A 20,803-nucleotide genomic window follows, 5' to 3' on the forward strand; every position below is an offset into this window, starting at 1 on the left:
TACAGATTTCCTAACGTTACCCTGGCTTCCTTTCATTGAAATAACATTTACAATAGAAGATTAGATAAGAGAATTTGGGTACTTCTGTATTCATTTCCATTTCACAGCAGTAGGAAAGAATTACTTGGTTCTAAAATCTCTGAAATCCCTGAAGGGGCCTCTGTAGTGCCTTGTGCTGTGCAGGCTGGAGTGATGTGTCCTAAAATCTCTGAAATTCCATTGATGCAATATAATAGAATAATAATAAAGAGAATTACGAGCATTGCAGAAATTAAACAGAATGTAAAATAAATTCACAGAGTTGCTTTGACTTGTTTTGGGGTTACTGGACAGATCACCAGTCAATTACAAAGCCAACAAAGAGACATAAAAGCATGCATAACCATGCACCTACGGACAATTTAGAATTCCCAGTTAACTTTGCACACGTCTTTGGACTGCGGGAGGAAACCGGAGTTAATGGAGAAAATCCACACAGGCACAACTGTGCACTACAAAAAAACTAAACAGTTGCACTAAAATGTGTTAAAATCATCTAGATTCACTGTCTTTCATCAGAAAACCCTTTTCAATCTTCTCTGGTGGGGGGTTTCTCGGTGCATCACTGTCCAAATACTAGAACCTGAACTGTTTGTTCATATTACACAGGGAATCATACAACATATGGTTTTAGTATTTAACTATTGTGATGAGTCATAAGGTAGGAATAACTCAAACCCTAGCTACAGATGGATGAGAAGAAAAGAATGTAATGTAAATATTACGACTACTGACCTATTGGACTGTGGTTTTGCTCCATGAGCACCATGTGTTGAAGAAGAGGGCTGTGACCAGCTGTGCCCCCTCCAACCCCCTCCCTGTCCAGGGCTGAAGATGCCAAGTAGGAAGACAGGTGGGCAGTGGGAAGAAAAGGAGGGGTCAGTGGAATGCCCTGCTGTAACGCAGACAGTGCCAGATGACTCTCACCATCTTGATGTCCTGATACCATCTACAAACAAAGAGATTGAGATGAAGAGAGGGAGAAAACAACAGAAAGGGAGCAAGACGGTCAGAGTGGGAGAAGGGTCAAATGTGACTTGTGGGCAGTGAGATTGAGAAAGATGGGAAGAGACATGAAAAGCCCAAATAAAAATAAAAATCAGTGATAATGTAAACTCTGCAACCTCTACCCACCCTGCCAAAAATAGAACTCAGTGACTGTTTCACTCAGCATCATTCTCCGCTGCAAACAGTCAGTGACAGCAATTGGTCTATTTACGAACAAGCACATACCCTTTACCGGTGGACATTAAATGTTCTTCAAATTATACATGCTTTATCAGTAAGTTTTTATAGTATCAGTGTTTTAATATTGTGTAGTAGGTGTACTCACAGTGCTAGCGGGGCCCGTAGCTGGCAGTCCTAGGGTAATGTTGGGCAGAGAAGGTGAGGTGTAAAGAGACAGCTGGCTAACTGAACCTTCCCTCGCAGCCAGCCTCTGAAGCAGAGAGGTCTAAACACACACATCCACAATGACATTACAGGAAATACACACATAGAACAGTCACCAAGTATACACATTTTTATTAGTAGTACAGAATTTTTCACACTACATCATCCACTTCAACAGACACGCACCCAGAACAGACATAGCATTTGTGAGGGGGACCTCATCTGTCACACCTTTCCTCACTTTGCTCTCTTTTTCCCCCTGTTTAATTTCAAAATTGATTTTATGTACATGTGACATTATTGTGGTTATTAACCTATATTTCCCTGTTCCAACAGATATCCTTTGAATGGCGTTATGGTGTTTTTCCCCCCTCTTTTCCCTCTTTTCTGTCTTCTCAAACCCCAGCTGGTCGAGGTGGATGGCCACCCTTCCTGAGTCTGGTTCTGCCAGAGGTTTCTTCCTGTTAAAAGGGAGTCGTTCCTTTCCACAGTTGCCACAGGCACGCTCAGGACGGGAGATTGGACTGAAGACACATTTCGGTGCAATCTGTTGGTTTCCTTAGCTAGGATATTAATTTTTTGAATTAGCTCTATATGAATTAATTGGATTATGATTACAATGAATTGAATTCCAATTGGCTTGAATTGGACTATATTACTTAAGTGCCTTGAGATGACAATTGTTGTAATCTGGCGCTATATAAATAAAATTGAATTGAATTGAATTGAATTGATCTGGAACAAAATACATTGATAATCTCTACAAGGTGTCCTCTGGTGGGCGTAACAGAAAAAACACCAACAGACACATGCACATATGCCATGATACATGTTGTTTACCTCTCCTGGGCTGCTGGAGATCGGGATTCCATTCTCACTGGGGATGTTACTGGAGCTGTTGTTGGGGGAACTGGGACCTGAGCCGGGTGCACTGTTGCATGCAGACTCTGTCATACACACAACACAGAAAGTAGTCTAAAATATTTACAACAAAGAAAAAATAACTAAAGGAAAAACAAAACAAAAAAAAACATGAAATGCTAACAAGCACCTATCTGCTGGCAAGGACTAAAGAGTGTTTTGCAGTGAAATGTGACTGTGACTTCTATATGCAAAACCTAATCAAAATGAATAATTCAAAGAATTAATTCATTCATACAGGCTAGGCTGAGCAGAAATGGATTAAGACATGAAAATAGAGGTCAGTCCTACAGCAGGATTAATGTGACTGAGAACCTGTGGAATAAGCCGTCAATTAGGTAGTGATCACAGCTCTCACCTATCACTTAGTAATGCTGTGGCCTGAATTATGCATAAAATATGGTCTTATCCATACACAAATATATATGTGGATGTTGTACACTCATCGGCCACTTCATCGGGTACACCCGTACAATTCCTTGTTAACACAAACAGCTAATCAGCCAATCACATGGCCACCACTCAATGCATATAGGCATGTAGAGGTGGTCAAGACAACCTGCTGAAGTTCAAACCGAGCATCAGAATGGGGAAGAACGGGGATTTAAGGGACCTTGAACGTGGCATGGTTGTTGGTGGCAGATGGGCTGGTCTGACGAGTTGCTGATCTGCTGGCATTTTCACCCACAACCATCTCTGGGTTTACAGAGAATGGTCCGAAAAAGTGAAAATATCCAGTGAGCGGCAGTTGTGTGGACAAAAATGCCTTCTTGATGTGAGAGGTCAGAGGAGAATGGGCAGACTGATTCCAGATGATAGGAAGGCAACAGGAACTCAAATAAGTGCTCGTTCCAACCAAGGAATGCAGAATATCATCTCTGAACGCACAACACGTGGAACCTTGAAGAAGATTGGCTACAGCAGCAGAAGACCACACCGGGTGCCACTGCTGTCAGCTAACAACAGGAAACTGAGACTACAGCTCACACAGGCTCACCAAATCTGGACAATAGAAGATTGGAAAAACGTTGCCTGATCTGACGAGTCTCACTTTCAGCTGCGACATTCAGACGGTAGGTTTAGAATTTGACAAAAACAACATGAAAGCATGGATCCATCCTGCCTTGTATCAACGGTTTAGGCTGGTGGTGTAATGATGTGGGGGATATTTTCTCTGAGCATTGTTTAAATGCTGCAGCCTACCTGAGTATTGTTGCTGACCATATCCATCCCTTTATCACCTTCTGATGGATACTTCCAGCAGAATAGTGCAGCATGTCACAAAGCTCATATCATCTCAAACTGGTTTATTGAACACGACAAAGAGTTCACTGGACTCCAACGGCCTCCACAGTCACCAGATCTCAACCCAACAGAGCACCTTTGGGATGTGGTGGAACGGGAGATTCGCATCATAGCCGACAAACCTAACAAATCTGGACCAAAACCTCTGAGGAATGTTTCCAACACCTTGTTTAAAGTATGCCACGAAGAATTAAGGCAGTTCTGAGGGCAACAGGGAGTCCAACCTTTTACTAGCAAGGTGTACCTGATAAAGTAGCCGGTGAGTGAATATGTATATAGATATCTATATATAGATATATATCTATCTAATTGATAAAATTCTGCAAAAGGTGAACTCACCAGCCACGTCTAGGGATCGCTTTTTGGCAGCAGTGATGGGTCCATCTTTCCTGCGGAGCAGAGGACTGCTGCGGCGCTCGGTCACCTTCTGCTTTAGCCGGGAACGAAGCTTCAGGTTCGGCTCAGATGCTGAGAAAGTGCAAACATGTACAGATTTAACAAAGTGCAGAGAACTCAAAACCTAAGAGAAATTCAGTCTATTACTTTGAATGAAGAGAAAGAGTACAGCTCACACGCCTTTACTTCACATAGGCGAGTTGGGAGAGCTAAGCTGTTCCAGATCAAGCATTTGATTTTAAACTGAGACACTAATCCTGAAACTACAAAGGTGTTGCTGGCACCCAATAAATGCTTTAAAAAATAGAGCCCCTCTAAACACTGCTGGATTGTTTGTTAGTGTTTAGTGGTGCTAATGAGTTTGTCCCTATAGGCCACTGTGTATGTGCTGGCCAACAGACTCGGGGGCAGAGGTTAGCCATCTTCCTGTGACAATGGAAAACACCATAGCGACATAGGAGGCAGCCAACTGGCAGCCTTTTTGACCCATTACTTAATGATGCTGCCTCCATACTTTGCTAATGAACATTACCAGATTCCAGACATTTTCAATTACCAAAAAAAAATCGCGTTTGTATGCATTTTGTGTGAGCATGCATGGCCCCATATTTGTTAGTCCAAGTTTGAAAATAGATGTTCTTATTTGCTGTGGCAGGCATTGCATGCATGGTGTCAGGGACAGGACCTGGCCCTTTCTGGGCAATTTTTGCTGTGGTGTCTCACTGCCAGACAATAGCAAACACAAGCAGTTTTATCTCCTCCACCATGGGCTTCCCTCGGCTCATTCAGTTAAAGCTGGATGGTTGACCCACAGCTGACCCAATGCTCGTCCCATGACCTTGTATCAAACAGACTGTGCAATGTTCATTAGCCTCAGAGCAGGCGGCGGGGCATTTTGGTACAGCCAAGTGGAAGCAATTGATTCTTTGCGCACAGTAGTGGTTTATTCAGTATTACAATTATTTTGTGGAATTGGAATCAAAGAGTACTTTTTTGTACTTGTAGAGGTGCAAGTTGTCATCATACGTTTACGTGAGTGGCGATTAGAAAACCTACTGTGAATCTATCTCATCCAAGTATTTTTTCCAATCGTACTGTCAATTCTAAGAGGAACAATGCTGCTGAACTTATGAAGCTCAATTATTTAAAGCAGAGTGTCCTCTAAGTGGAGGGCACTCTTCTAAAGTCTTTGTTAAGAGGGACGAGGTCAGGAAGTGTAAAATACTACGCATTAGATGAAGTGAAGCACTATGGCAGACTGTAGGAGAAGAAGCATTAAAGTTTCATTTTAATCCGCTGAATGTACTATTATTATTAATTTGACATTAACGTATATACGTAATACGACATAACGTATTAATTTGACATTTCAAAATTATCACAGTCATAGTATCATCCGGTTCATTATGATTGATTAGACAAAATATTTCCCTCAAAACAAGTATCAATCCTTCTTTAAGAAATTCTTACAGATTTGTAATACGTTACAAAAAGAACTGGAGTCTACAGCTGATAATAACGGATAAAAGGAGGAAGGATACAGACAAGACATCTAAAAAGAGAGATTGAGATGAGACGGATGATAGGAGGACAGTGAAGGAGAAGTAGGCTGAAGGAAGGCCATGTGCATGCTGGACAACAGTCGCCACGGGAGTTTTCATCTCAGGACGCAGTGACTTTGAAGGGTGTTAATGCCGACAGGGCAAAAGCACACCAGTGTGCACATGTGCAAACACGCTCGCTGTAGAGGGCCCAGACTGGTTTTACTGCTGATACCGGCGTTTTCACTTCAGCCCTTTCTCCCCCCTTCACCTCCATCCGAGCTCTCCTTTCTCTCACTTTCTTTCATTCCCCACTCCTCTCTATTTTGCCGGAATTATTTCCTTTATGGTTTAATCTTTATGGGCACAGTGTGAGCAACCATTGGACAGGGAATACTGGTTCATTATAGCAACGATTACGTTCCTAGTTTAAGATATTTCTGGCACAAAAAAACTTCACATCCTTTCTTCTTCTGAGGTTAAGTAGCAGTGATGATGAATAAGACACACTTACTTAGATGGTCCCAAAATGATTGATGACATGTAAGAGACATGGCTGCGTCGCAACATTCCTGAATCCAAGGTAATTTATTTATGGTATTTAAATGTGAAAAAAGTCTAGTGACAAAAAAAATTGTGGCTTTAAATTTCAGAGACATTATTAAATGTTTTGATTTGCATAAGATGCTGAAGCAAAATATAAATCACTGAATATCTCTCTGCAAGTCATTAAACTAGACAGAATCCAGGTTAAACTTCTGTAAAAGAAAGTTGATAGGGAAACCGATTCTCTGATACAAAATGCATACATTTTCTGCTCTTCTGTTTGACAGACAGAGGTCCCAAGATGCTCAGTCATGCTGGGGGAAGCCGTGCTGCTCTGCCAATGAAAGGGAGGGGGGCAGATTTACTGTATGGAGATCAATAGGGTCGTTTTCTGAAACTCATCAACAGAGCTTCCGAGAAATAATGTACATAAATAGATTAGATGGACAGAAACAAGCAGAGATACAGCTATACAAACTGATGGATTTTTTACATTTCACTTTTCTGTATAACAGGGCATTGTGATTCAAATTACTCTAATATAATGAATCTTCATTTTTTTCCATAACACAATTATCCAACATCAAGCTTTTCAACTGTTTCACTAACAAAGAGCTGGCTGACATGTTCCCTCTTCAGTTAATGAGGCCCTCTCCTGGAGGTGACTTGAGTTTGTTAAAATCAGTGTCCATTATTGGCTGGAAGGTGGGTGATGGTAACCAGAGGACCTTATACAAAATCTGTCAACCTTGGAAACAACAAAACAGGGGTGCTTAGCTATTTAAAGGCTTTTTCAGACACTGGATATATAACATTAATGGCTTCATCAATTGTGTAAGTGACACCATTTAGTCATTCAGACTTAGTTCACTTTTCTATCCTCGGGGCTGCATTCGGGCATTTTGACAAACCGAATGTTCTGGGGATAACTTCTCTGACAACACTGCCAGGTGATCTGTCACAAAGCAGCTCACTCAAAGACAGCAGAGAAAATTCTATTTCCATTCTGCAGCAACAACCACTTTACTCCCAAAGCTGTCCCACCAAACAGGGGTCCAATTGTGCCTGGTTCTGTTGGATTCTGTAGCAGTGACATCAGCAGCTCTTTCTTATGCTTCTCTTCTTCAATAAAGCAGGTGACTAATGACATTTATGGGTAAACATAATACAAATAATGTTAATTACATTAACATTTGCCCTATTTTGCTGGCGTCTCATGTTGCCATGGCAACAAAGGTGAAATGAAACCAGATGAGATGAACATGAAACCAAAAACTGTGGCTACCCTGTTTACATGACAATACTACAAATGGAGTTTTTTTTATATATCTTTACCATGGCCAGATGTTTTAGGGATTGGCCATTTGTTTACAGGGCCCAGAAGGTTCTGCATTTGTCAAAATATCTGTTGTGTGTATGTATATTTGGCATTTCCAACAGAATAGGAATTTTTTTTGTTCCTGTAGCTGGGAGAAGTTCTGACTTCAGGCATAAAGTCGACCCATTCTGTTGTTGTCAGTTCTGTTGCGTTACATACAGTAACTGGAAGTCTAAACTGTCCACACAAGTTCACCAATCAGTGGGTGATTGGTTTTAATTGAGAGCAACAACAAAGATATATCCACATACATCAGGGGAGATGGGATTCCTGAATGACTGCTGTTTAGTGTTCAATATGAAACGTGGTATCTCGTGGAATCTCCGTGTTACAGAGTATGGAAGAAAGAAGGGGGTCAACTTGACAAGTCTGCCTCTGTCATGAAGGCCAAGGAGACTTCCTGTCACAGCACTCAAAGTGGCCCTCTGTGCTCTCAGAGCCATTATAACAAAGCCCCTCACACTTGGACAATGAAGCCCTGTTGTAACACACTGTAAGTCTCAACTCGCTTCACAGAAATAGAAAATGTAACGGGCATTCAGAATTTACGCGGTTAAAAGACCAACGTGGGGAAAAAATGTCATCATGACGTCAGAGGAGTGCACCGCTGGGGCGAGTGTGTCGCTGTCACTCATTTCCTCTTGAACACAGTTCATCTCTCTATGAGCCGGCCTAATCTGACCTGTGTCTGCTCCCTATTGGCACAACAGTTTAAAAGTTGTGTGCCTGCCTGTGTGCACTCAGCCCCTTCTCAGCCTCTCAAAATAATGAGCCAATGACTTCAAAACTCAAACTTCGCTGGAATCATTTTGTTTAAATGTGCACTGTAATATGTACTTTGTGCAACTTAAAGCTCAAACTTTCCGTTAATAAGAACCGTGATTCTGGAAGTCATGCATAGAGTCCCTGAAAGTTTAAACCCACAGTCTGAACCAACATACCAGGAAAAATCATCCCTGCCTGAAATTCATGGCAGGTGGACGAGATCGCAGAGTACACAGAGTTTGGTCTCCAGCTGAGAAAGCGGTCAGCACCAGCAGCAAAAGCTGATGCTAAGCGAATAATCACAGTTTGGCAATTCTTAATATGGATAGATGGAAACAGTCTGACACATCCAAAAAGGAAGAATTGGGATTTTACCAGGCTACCCTGGCACAAAGGTGCTCAAGAGCTGTTTTGTTCAGTACAATGATCTGTGATGTCCATCAAGGAGTGAAAATGTCTTTCATCACTAAAAATGCTGAGGCTGATGATGAAGCAAAAGGCTGACCATATATAACTGAGTAATGTCTAACATTAAACCAGGGACAATTACATTTTACAACGATTCAGAACTCCTCAAGTCTTGTTTGACTGTGTGACAGGCTATCATTCGAACAATCTAGTTTTTCACATTAAACACAACATGATGCGATTACAGTTTTCTTCTATCTCCAGTTTTTATTCTCAGATAAAATGAGCAAAAGCTTCACATCAACCTCAATTTTCTCATCAAATGCTCAGCAGGAAAGTGACTATGCCTTTAAAACGTTTTTACTTGTCTCAAGTTTTATCACTTTCCCATTAAGAGTGGCTCCGTTATTGTCCCCCCTCCCTCATTTACATTAAAACAATTTGAGAGGTCATGAAACAAATTTTGATGAGGTTCCTGATAATCCTCCAGTGGCTGACTCATGGTTCCTACCTCTGATTTATAACGAGCCAATTTTACTTCCAGTTGCTAAAGCAGGAAACAAAGAAGATTAGCGCTCCATTCTCAGCAGGCAAAGAAGAGGAGGAATGCGGATGCAAGGTAGCGGAAAAAAATGTCAAAGCCTTTCATTTTTTTTACCTGTTTTGCGGAGTGGGAAGTCATCTTTTGAGTCGTATGTGCCCAGCATTGGATGGTTGTACGCCAACAGTGCTGTTTGGGGGGGTGAGCTCTGGTCTAAAGAGCTATGCTGAGTTTTTCTACACATAAAAAAAGAAAAATCAATTCAATTCCACAAGCATAATCTGCGATTATTTACTACTGTACCTTCTTTTCTAAACATACTCACCCACATACAAGGGGAAGTGAAAACCACAGATTCTAACTTCCTTGCACGTTAAAAACACAGCAGTGTGAACAACTTTGAGGATGGAGAGAAGAAAGGAAAAAAAGGGACGAAGCAAGTCTGTTTTACTTTAAGACAGTGAAAAGGATGAGAAGAGAGATGAATGGAGAGCATACGTGTAAAAAAGAACTGAGGGGAAGAATAGGGAAATGGGGATAACTGTCATGTAGAGCCACATGTGTCACACCTGCCCATGCAGAAATGTTTGACTGCTTCAATTATTTAAAGCGCAGGAAAGACGCCATTGTTGCTATTTTCTTTTTCCTCCGTTCTGCCCTCTTCAAACATACACACACATCAAACACAGTCCACAAATGTGACATCAGCTACAGACGAGTTCATAACACCACACTGTTTGCCTGTGTAGTATATTTGTACTAACTTCACAATGCTAATCATTAGATGCATTACTCACAGCAGGATTACACTGCATGTAACATCCGAAGCGATAAGTTATTCTGTAGTGGTGACACTCACCCATACCAGTAGCGTGGGTCACTGGGCAGACAGTGGTTTAGGTTTCGCTGAGCCAAGGCTTTCTTCTTGTTCAGGACAAATTCCTGCAGTCGCATCTTTACCTCTGTGCTGGCCACTGCACCTGCAAAGGCACACAGAGAGCAGGGGAACAGTGCGTGAGGTTTTCTGCATAACTCAACTCTGTGCAGACACAAAGAAACCCTTTCTGCCTTTTTTTCTGCTGGAAAATGGTTCTAACTGAATTATTATCTACAGTCTTAACATGGAGATTATCACAATATCCATCCACACTTTGGCAGATGATGAGTGTTTAACCACTGTAAACATAGAGCTCAGTCTTGCATCAGAGTTTCATTGAAATTCCACAGATGGCAGGAGCGCTATGTAACTCAACTCAAAGACACACATCAGGAGTTACAGTCCCATCCTGGTCTCTACTCAATTACCACCCTCATTTCACAGCTATCCAAACAAACCGTCCAGGGAGGGAGACAGAGAAAAGGGTAAAAGTGTGAGGAGAGAAATTATTCTGGGAAAAACGTAAACGGAAAATCGGGACAAACTGCGATTGTATGGTTTTATTAGAGCACGACAGTAGGAGTGATGGGATGCTCAGGCTTTGATCAGGCTTGAGAGAGGAAGTCCTAAATTCACTAAGTGAAAGTGACAACAGCTAATATATGTTCAGTAAATCACAGTGCAGCTGGAAGTGCTGACATCCCAATACGTGTGCTTGCCACTGAAGCAAATAGGCTTTTATGAGACTGCTTTTTATGCAATATAGTGCAGTACTTAATGAAGCTTCCCGTTTACAACTCAATACTCATTCCATAGACATCAAGCTGTGCGCTCACTCTGCCAAAGGACTTTTCTGGTAAAATATAATCTACATAAATGGCCACAAAACAAGCAACTGAATGAAATCTCAGTCATGTATCAATATTAGTGGAGTTTTATTTCTCAATCCAAGTATCCTAAAAGCGCTCTGCAGTTAGATCATCATGAGCCTTGGCAGAGTACAGCTTTGGTTCGGTTGGGTTGTATGTTTGGCCTTGATGATTGCCAATATCTGGGAGTGATATTGAACACATTGCCTGGATACAAAGCTTTATCTAGAACAGGAGACAACGAGGGACAGAATTTTTTACCGTGAAAAAAAGTCCAGTGTAAACTTGGACACAATTTGTTTTTGCTCTGTCTGACCAATACCATTTTTATCAAACGACCCCCACCGCTCAGTCGGTACCTTGTCATCAAAAAAGAGGCAATGATTTCCAAAACAATATAAATAAAGCTGAAATGTTATTATCCTTTAGCCTGGTTTTAACTTTATTGGTTAAATTTTTTTTCTCCCCACAATCAACACAACAGCAGTAAGCAGAAGAAACTGTGAAACCGTGGACATGTGCCTCCTCAGTGTCTGGCTCCTCTAACCTTGTCTTGGCCGTCTCATTGTGATAGTCCCTGTGGTGAATGTGTGAGGTCAGGCTGCTCTGACTGCTGTGCCATAACTGCAGGTGCTGTGACAGAGGAGTTGGAAGGGCCAAGTCTCCCCGACACCTGCTGTGAAAACACAGCAGCGCTTCAACACAGGTACAACAGATGTTAGCATCGTACAGGAAGATGACTGTAGACTCGGTCAAACATGACAGCTTTATCCAGAGCTGGTTATTGAAACCTCTGAATCACTGGCACACAAATCCCTTCGAAGGGCTCACTTTTTATGTACCTCGAAGCATACATTTGGGTGTCTGAAGTTAAAAACTGCAAAGAAAAAAATAAGAATCAATGAAAACAATCCTACAACCTCAGTGCTTTGTTTGGAGTCCCCCACGTTTGAAAATATGGGATTCAGTGAGTGGTTTCGATTTGCAGTGGACATCTATGTCACATTCCCAGCTCAGAGTAGAATTATCCTGCTACTTCATCATTATGTCGATCCACTTCAAATCATCCTGCATCACTGTACATCAGAAGTGGAAAGGCAAAACCTTTTGGTTCTTGCCTTTTACTTTGCAACGGACAACAAATTCTCAACAGCAGCTTTATTGTTCACTTAACTTAGGAAATAGATAGATAAGATAGATAATAGAAAGGTAATAATGCTCTTCCAAGTCTCTGTCTGATATCTTATATACAAATTGAAAATCTGACCTCGAACTGTGACCTCAATAAAAATGTGAATTGCACTATTGGTGGTGCATCCATAATTAAAACCAATTAGTTAACTTTGGTGAAAGGTAGCCAATATAAGCAACTGGTCTTGATGTTAACCACTTAAAAACCTAAACAAAACACAGATGAATACATAACGAAGGAATTACTACATACATTTTGGAGTATAAAGCTGCCAGCTGCCCATTACAACCTGGACCAGTTCATGATGAGAATGTGCCATAAAGTGGAATCAGTACTACTGTCCATGGCTGAACTACAGATGAGGGAATTTTAAGTATTTGAGAATGAAATTGCCAATCGAGTAAATTCATGTGATTCTGGTGGGTGGTAGTCTCAGCTCACTTTGAGGTATATGCTCGTGTGAGTTCTAGGGCTTAACTGTTACGCTCTTTCATAAAGTAATGTGCTTCAATGGTTATTGAGAAGCACTGATCTAAAAAGAGGAAGACCCTGCAGAGGAGAGGGGTGGGTCACTCCAATCCCAACAACCGGTGCGTAAAACTCATGGTCCAAAAAGGAGCTGTTGGACTGTTGTTCTTTGGTATTTTAACCTAAAAGATCATAAACATTTCAGTCAGATCTCCACAAATTTTGTCAGCTTGTCAGTGAAGAAAAAGGAATAATATAGTACGTCTCCTTTTACACTGACTCCAGTGTACTCCGACTACACAATTTTCGTATTTCACAGCCATTAAACCTTATTGTATACAGACTGAACTGTTGCTCGCTCATTACCACATATTTACAGTCCCTTCATATGTTGCTTGCTTGCTACAGTAATTTCTTCTTACTCTCTTGTCCCCTCTCTTTGTTTTTGAGCTGCTGGAGCTTCTGTTCTCGCTGCTGCTTCTCCAGCTGCTGCTCGCGACGTTGCTGCTCCATCTTCCTGTGATGCTCCAACAGCTCTTGTTGATGCTTGAGTGCCAGCAAATCCTGTTGGTGCTGGTGGAAAGAAGAACACATGAAGGAAAAAAATAAGGGCAAAATGTAATGGATGACAGAAAAACAGAAAGAAGCAAGTTTCTTGAAAAGGTTCAAATGTTCAGCCAGGTTTGAGTGCACTTATGACAGTCAAGTTAATGTGGATACAGAGCAGACACACATCTGGGTTATTTTCAGCCCAAACTGATCATCCCTGCTGCCACACTTGCTGTGTGGTCAGAACAACACCAGAGTAAAGCTTTTAGCAGAGTGTCCTGTACAAAACTCACGCACACAGGGTTTACTGGGGCCAAGGTTCCCGTGGAGACAACCAAGCAGCAAAATACTGCCTCCAGATCAAATTACACCACCACACCCACTTTAATGTACACATGCATTTGTTTCCTCCTGCCCTTCACAATGTGCTGAGTACAGTTCTGCTGTAGCTGTATCCAAGGAAGAAGTCTGCCCACCCCTCACAAACAGAGAACCTTGACTTGCCCCGCCCACGTTACCACAAGGGAGGCACTGATCCAGCTTTTTTTATTCCAATACCGATTCCGATATCTGGGTTTTGCATATCGGTCGATACCCGATATCGATCCGATACCTTTGTTGAATTTTCCCTATGTGGAAGGTTTCAGGTTTGACTTAAATATTTGCTAACTAAACTTATCCTAAAATTAAACAAAATAATAGATCTAAATATAAGGAATGAACCATTGTTTATTTGTTAATAAAATGTGTGAACCAGCTGATAATAATGAAAAAGAAATAAAAGCTATAAATAAATAAAACGGAACACTGAAACAGAATAAGTACCTTTTTTTTTCTTTTCAGAAAAGTTTTTACATTGAAAATGTACATTCAACGACTCTGTCCACTGAGCTAAAAGGAAACCTCAAGATAATGAATATCACAATTGAATTTAATTAAAACAACAATAAAAAACAGAAACACTCATTGAAGGGCTGGGCTCTGTGGCGCTGAGCTGGACAGGACCTGCTTGGGCTGGACTGGGCTCAACGGCACAGTGTGAAGCTGTGGTCAGAGCACTTGATTTTCCTTGGCTTTCTGAAAAAGAGTTTGATTTGAGTTTTTGCTACCCAAGCCAGCCTTAGTGAGTAATGCACTTCTGGTCATTTTCACAAAAATAAAACACCCGTTTTCTTTTCTTATAAAGAAAAACGTAAGTATTGAATTTATGCTTTTATTTTATAAACAGGAAGTGAACCTGCTTTCTGTATTAAATTATGCTATAGCGCAGGTAACATCAAGTTTTAAAGCTTTTTCGTGTGAGAAAGTAGCCGTTTATTTCCCCATTGTGCCGCCAGTTTATACAAATAACGCTTGTTTGCACATTTGCTCTGATGTGGTGGGAGAAGTCCAGAGCAGCCGCACCTGTAGCAGAGCAGCCCAGCCCAGGTCTGCTGAGGGGATCTGTGGTCAAAACTTCCCCGTCATACCAGCAGAAGAACACGAGCCGATTAATTTACCTGCAGCTTTTTGGAGGGCTGGATAGCTTCATTTTGGAAGATAAATGTAGGTCTCATAAAAGAACATAAACATCTGTGGCAGCTACGTTAGCTTATTTGAATGAAAAGTGTAAAATGTAAATAGCATCCAACAGTGTGCAGAGAAACAGACAACAAGAACCTAGATTTTCCCGTCAAGGCACAGTAGTTTGTGCAGTCTCTCATATAACCTGTGTGAATCCTCTGTGATTGTTATGTACTTGTTGAGAAGTATTATCAATTTTTTTTTTTATAAAAAAAAAAAAAAAAAAAAATAATGGATCAGCTGTACTTTTCGATAACCGATCCATATATTTTGTCAATATCGGGACCAATGTCCGATCCAAATATCGGATCGATGCATCCCTAGTTACCACCTCACCTTAATATGGTCCTGCAGCTGGGCTTCATGTTGTCTTGACAGTTGTTCATGCTGCCTCTGAAACTCAGCGATCAGAAGCTGCCTCTGGAGCTGCTGCTTGTGTTTTAGAGCCACCAGCTCCTGCTGCAGGTGCTGCTCCTGGTGGCCTGTAGAGGGGTTTTGAAAACAGTGTTATTCAGAGCACAGTCTGGGACAACCAGAGATAATCAACACTTACTCAGGACGGGCCCACGGCCTGCCTCGGACGATGCAGGACAAGCTGTGGAAGGTGCCGGCGTGGGATGAGGTTGGGAAACCAGGCCAAAGGGAGGCTGCTGCTGGTGGTGGTGAGAGTGGTCCACAACGCGCAGGTCCATGGGAAGGATTGATGTTGTTGTGGGGGGTACCTGCGAGGGCAGCGCTGCTGTGCTCACATCCACTAAAAGAAGAGACAATGAATGAGGAAATCATGAATAGATGAAAATACTAAAACAAAATGACTATTTTAACTTCTGTCAAACTGTTATCTTTGGATTTTCTTTTAGATGCAATAAGGGAAATGAAAACAGAATCTTTATGGACTGTTAATTGTTAATTCAAAGTTTAGGGGGGTGGAGGGAAATAAATAACTCTGAAAACAGACGGGTACCAGGACTGGAGTGACATTAAGCGCAAAAGCTGGAAATGTCCAAATAGAAACTTTGAAAAACCTTCAGAAGGTCTCCAGACTGCTCAAGACTCTTTGAAGAGATCACAAAAAAGTTTTTTTGGTTTTTTTTGCATAGCACTGTGGTTAAATATTTTTCTCACAATCTTAAACAGCAAAAACACTTGTTCCTGTTATCAAACTCAGAAAATGTCCACATGTTGGATCAGTCTTGACAGCAGCGCTCAGTATAAGACTTCTTAGTAGTTTTGGCATACTTGGTACGTAAGTCTGTTTCATAGTTGTAATCGCTGGATAAGCATTAGCAAAACACCAAAACGTAAAAGAAGTGTGGTTCACAAAGCAACAGCTAAAGATGGCATCAATCTGTCTTGTAGTGGGACAAAATCATGTAGGATGCCATCCAAATGTAGCTTTTACATAAATCCATACAGCAGAAAGCAGAGAGCAAAAAACATCTGGAAACACAAGTCTTGCTGCAAGAATGTGCAAAGCAAGCTGACTTGTTGTGTATAAAATTGGACTTTGAGTGTGTGTGTGTGTGTGTGTGTGAGTGAGTGTGTGGGAGTAAGCAGCAAAACAGCATTTGTTTTCAAACTGTAATGACCATGCCAGAATCTTTCAATCAAATTTTTTTGATGAAATGATGACAAGAACAAGAAATATAACAGGATATACATGACAAGATACCCAACATCAAAAACCCACATACACACAATACTTTTGCACTGAAACTCTTAAGGTTGGATCTGCTGTAGCATTCTAAAATAAAAAGAACCCATCATGTTGGTTGGGTTAAAATACCTACATAACAGACAATAAAGCTGCACAAACACTGCAGCCATATGACTAAACTGTAAGATTTGCTTGATTAAAAAAAACAGACGTGTTTGTGGTACATTCCCTATGGATGATCCAACCTACAACATTTAATCTGCTTTATAGGAATAATCCTGTAAAACTCTAACAATAAGAGAGAGAAAAAAAGGAGGAAAGGGAATGGTCAACATGCAATATCTAGGACTGGTTCACTAGGATTGTTTCTCTTTAAAAAGCAAGTAAACCAGCAGCTTACACACAGCTGGAAAACCCCACACAATATTAGGAGAACAAGACAAATTAAAGTTTAAAGCCTTGATTTGTAGAACCGTCTGCACGCTACCTCACCTCAAATCCCAACAGGCTTCTTAAATCTACAACTGCTATGGTTCCTGAGTTCTACATGTGAAGGTTTGTGGAAATTTAAGTAATCTATTCATAGATTAAGCTGTTAAAGTAAACCAGATCTGATGGTCAACAAAAAGAACAGGGAGAAGTATAAATCTTAAATTCAAATAAATTCTTGAGCCCCTATGCATCATTTGTTCTTTTCTGATCAATATCTGCTCTGTGCCAAGCCTTCTGCCAGCGATCAATACTCTTAAACCAGTGCAAAACATCCCTGGCCTATCATGGATGTCCTGGCATCCCCAGTGAACAATAAGGTGGCGAATGGAGTGGCAGTGAACTTGCTGAGATAGCCAATGACATGTTTGGTACCAGGCAGGTTTTCAGTGCGGGAGGAAACTTGACACCACCCAAAGGGACAGCAGGGAGAGAAGAAAGGGTGTGGTCAGGTCAGACATGCTGGTGCTTTGCTGATGCATGTCAACGTACTTGTTAGGACTTATCTGAGAAGTGGACATTGGAAGAATCCATTCTCTTACGTTAGGTTGAGCAGGTGAACTTAAAAGGCTTAGAATTCATCCTCCACCTTTCCTGAAATAGTTTTAAGAATTAAGGTTTGCTATAAAACATTCTTCTCAAGGTTTATAAAAATGTCAAGTTAGACAGGCGACAGATGTGCGTCAATCTGCGTTATACAATTCCTGCTCCTCTCACCAACATTAAAAACTTGCCACTTCCAAATTAAAAAACCAACAGAAAGAAAGCTTCATTAGTAGTTGTCACTGATTGTCATTTTCACTTGTCCAAGCAAAGTCACTCCCAGTGAACAGTGTTAAATTCTCAGTGTGCACCTCTTACATTCGCTGTGAACACGTTGCACAAACATGCCCAACAACTGATGAGTCACATATCTAATAGGCAGGAAACATCAAGAATGGACAAACATTTGTTTTCCCATCAGCTGTGAATCCATTTCAAATGAAGTGCCAGTTCCCCTTTATCATCACCCCACAGTGACCGATAAAGCATGGAGCATTCTCTCAGTTTACACCTTCTTTACTCTATTTGGTCCTATATGGACTTAGATCAATTCTAATAAACAGTAAATACACTTAAGAAGTAATTAATGGCATCAACAAAATTTGAATATTTTTACAGATGGTACAATATAAATGGTAACAAAAAGACAGGTTTATTGTTAAAACTAGAGCACATTATCTCTGCTTTAGAATTAACAAAAAAAATGTCACAGCAAATATTACATCATTTTGCCAAATTTGAATCAAACACAAACATTAATAAAGAAAGCAAGAAGATGATTCATAAGACAAAAAGTTGGATTTAGAACCATTGCAAACTAAATCACCAAAACTAGAAAAAGCATTTTTAGGACTGCGTTAAAGCAGTAACTTGAGAAGTTGGACTTCCTGAACAAATAACTTGCAGGTCCCTCGTCCTCCCTCTCTGCTGTGCTTTAGCTTCCAGCTAGTAACCATAGAAACCGTTGAAGGGGCACCAACTGGCATTGGTTAGAAACTCCTCCTGTGGTTCTTGCAAAATTGCATCAGAAGTACCAGAAAGGGAACAGATTTTTTTTCAGAGATTATTTCAGGGCACAGTGCCAGTTCAAGAAAACTGAAAAAAGTCATTTCTTCACAGATATACAGTTCTAACCTCATGCTCAGGCAGTGTGCGCCTCACATGCACAGCAACACATAAAAGCGTGTGTCTTTGGTGTGGAGGTTTATAGAAGTGTGCATCACTCATCTTCTTTTTTCTTTTTAAATAAACAGACACATATTTACTTATATCACCATCTTACATGGAAGGCATGGACCTGGTGACATCAAAATGTGAATTTATAATGTGATGCATAAAAGGGTTTTGTAATTCTTTATCAGTTAGAACTTATTTGTACAAACACCTTGGTTAAGTAACCTGAAGCACTCTCTTTTTAGATTTCCAGTAGGAGAACGAGAAAGGCCCTGTAACCTGCTGCAGTTCTGGAGAAAATGTACAAAGTTATCAACTGACTAAACTTGACTGAAAACAAAAATGTTGAAAAGATTTTGCATGCTTTTGATTATAGTTCCAAAAGACAAAAACAGTTCCAGTTCATTCATTTTACAAAAACAAATCCGGAACACCTTTGCTTGTTTTACTCTGTTAACATGGCTGGTCACTTTCAAACCTTTGATCAATGATTGCCTGCAAGGCTAAAATAAGAAAGACAAGAAGAAAAAAAACAAACTAATTAAAGCTACACAGACTGAGGGGGGGTATCGGTGCAGGCAGCACAGAGAGACAGAGATTGAGAGTAGGAGTGAGGTGGTGTTATCACTGCTCCAACCCACCACTCGAAGGCTACTCCACACTGGTGGGCACATTAAGATTGCACTGCAAGCTGTTGCTGGCTATTGATAACACTCCATCCGATACTTGAACCACAAAGACAATGAAGTGTGTATCTATTGCCATTTAAGTGTTTAGAGCACATGCTTTTGCCTCTGTAGTTTTATTTGCAACAAAGGTTTCAGGGTTGTTAAAGACTCTGAACACTGGTGAAAGATAAAGAGATAGATGTCCCCTCTAATTCTTTTTGCTGCATAATTCTGCTCTGGTCAACTTAGGACAGCACACAGGACACATTTGTGTCACTGATAGTTCCCTGTCAACCTGATATGGCTCCTAGAGGGTCAGAAAACTGTATTAGTTACACTATAACACAAATGCTCAGAATACCAACCTTAAGAGGCATATTTACAGTAAACAAAGCTTTGCTAATGGCAGCAAACACATGTATGGTGACATACAGCAGACAACGGGAGGCAGGCACCAGCGAACAAATTAGCCCAGCTTACAAAGATGGCCCTCTGTGATTGTGGCATGAGGTTGTGGCGCTGTGCCAATGCAAGGAGAGGTGGTTGCACAAGCTCACTCACCATGACAGCACCTGACATGACCAAGCATGGCTGGTCACTTTAGAATAAAGGCATCTGCGTCTTAAAAGAACAGTCTAGTCTTATACAGTGATTTCTATGCAAAGTATGGAGACTTTATGTACCATTCTCACACTATGATCACATATTGTAGATCATATGAAAACTGTGCAAGCTGAAGAACTTCCAACCAAGCAGTTTCTAAATATGAATGTGTTTGAGCACGAGGACCATTAAAGCAACGAAGTGCGGATGTGAGATAAACTTTGTTGATTTTCTGGACAGGAAATTGTGTTTACTTTGAGAAAATCACAGAGTTGTGAGGTTTCCCTAAATTATGCACAATAATGTGAAATCTAGCTGAACTCAAGGGAAATTGGCACAAAAAAAGCCAGAGAAAATGCTCAACCCTTCCTCCTCCCTGTCTCCCTATACTGTCTCGGTTCATCCATCACCATCTCTGACTCAGTCCCTCCCACCGTCCTGTCATCCTCCTCTCAGGCAAAGATTATGGATCACACAGACATAGTTATTTATAGACTAGGATTCCCAAGGGAGTTCCTCGCCCCACTGGGCATCTGTGCACCACAGCTACTAATCACAACCCGAGAAGCGTGCACAACTCAAACATATATATAGCAACACTAAACAGAATATGCGTGATAAAAACAAAGGCACATATTTGTGACATCAGCATAATTCTCAGAGATTAAGAATGAATAGTAATCTCTGACATAATGTCAGCCTGGTGCAGGCCCCACAGATACAGATGCTCACAGAGGAGGGAGGCAAACGCCATGGCGAGTAGTGGGATAGTGGCCAGTGGTTGGTTGGACAGGGAGCAGGGGGAGTGACATGAGATGGTGGGTGAATCACTGATGATAGCCAAGTAATTCAACAATCAGCGTTCATGTGCTGCATAGGCTCTGTGCTTTACTTTAAAACCTGCAAAAAAAAAAGTGTAG

At 41.0% G+C, this 20,803-nt stretch overlaps 1 protein-coding gene across 3 annotated transcripts in view; it reads right to left on the reverse strand.

Moving 5' to 3' along the window:
- Nucleotides 1-20,803, reverse strand: part of hdac4 (histone deacetylase 4) — a 128,783-nt gene that overhangs the window by 42,048 nt on the left and 65,932 nt on the right. For 2 of the 3 annotated variants that reach the window (XM_072397850.1, XM_072397851.1), the window contains 9 exons: nucleotides 15,304-15,504; nucleotides 15,087-15,232; nucleotides 13,061-13,211; nucleotides 10,092-10,212; nucleotides 9,350-9,468; nucleotides 3,997-4,125; nucleotides 2,272-2,378; nucleotides 1,373-1,492; nucleotides 775-988 (listed from right to left, as the gene is read on the reverse strand). In XM_072397850.1, the coding sequence (XP_072253951.1) occupies nucleotides 775-988; nucleotides 1,373-1,492; nucleotides 2,272-2,378; nucleotides 3,997-4,125; nucleotides 9,350-9,468; nucleotides 10,092-10,212; nucleotides 13,061-13,211; nucleotides 15,087-15,232; nucleotides 15,304-15,504 (1,308 nt within the window). The remainder of the gene's footprint in view (nucleotides 1-774; nucleotides 989-1,372; nucleotides 1,493-2,271; nucleotides 2,379-3,996; nucleotides 4,126-9,349; nucleotides 9,469-10,091; nucleotides 10,213-13,060; nucleotides 13,212-15,086; nucleotides 15,233-15,303; nucleotides 15,505-20,803) is intronic. The other variant, XM_072397852.1, reaches the window with a different exon arrangement.

Source organism: Leuresthes tenuis, unplaced genomic scaffold, assembly GCF_036924035.1.
Source record: "Leuresthes tenuis unplaced genomic scaffold, fLeuTen1.0.hap1 SCAF_12, whole genome shotgun sequence".
In the NCBI taxonomy this organism is placed as follows: Eukaryota; Metazoa; Chordata; class Actinopteri; order Atheriniformes; family Atherinopsidae; genus Leuresthes; species Leuresthes tenuis.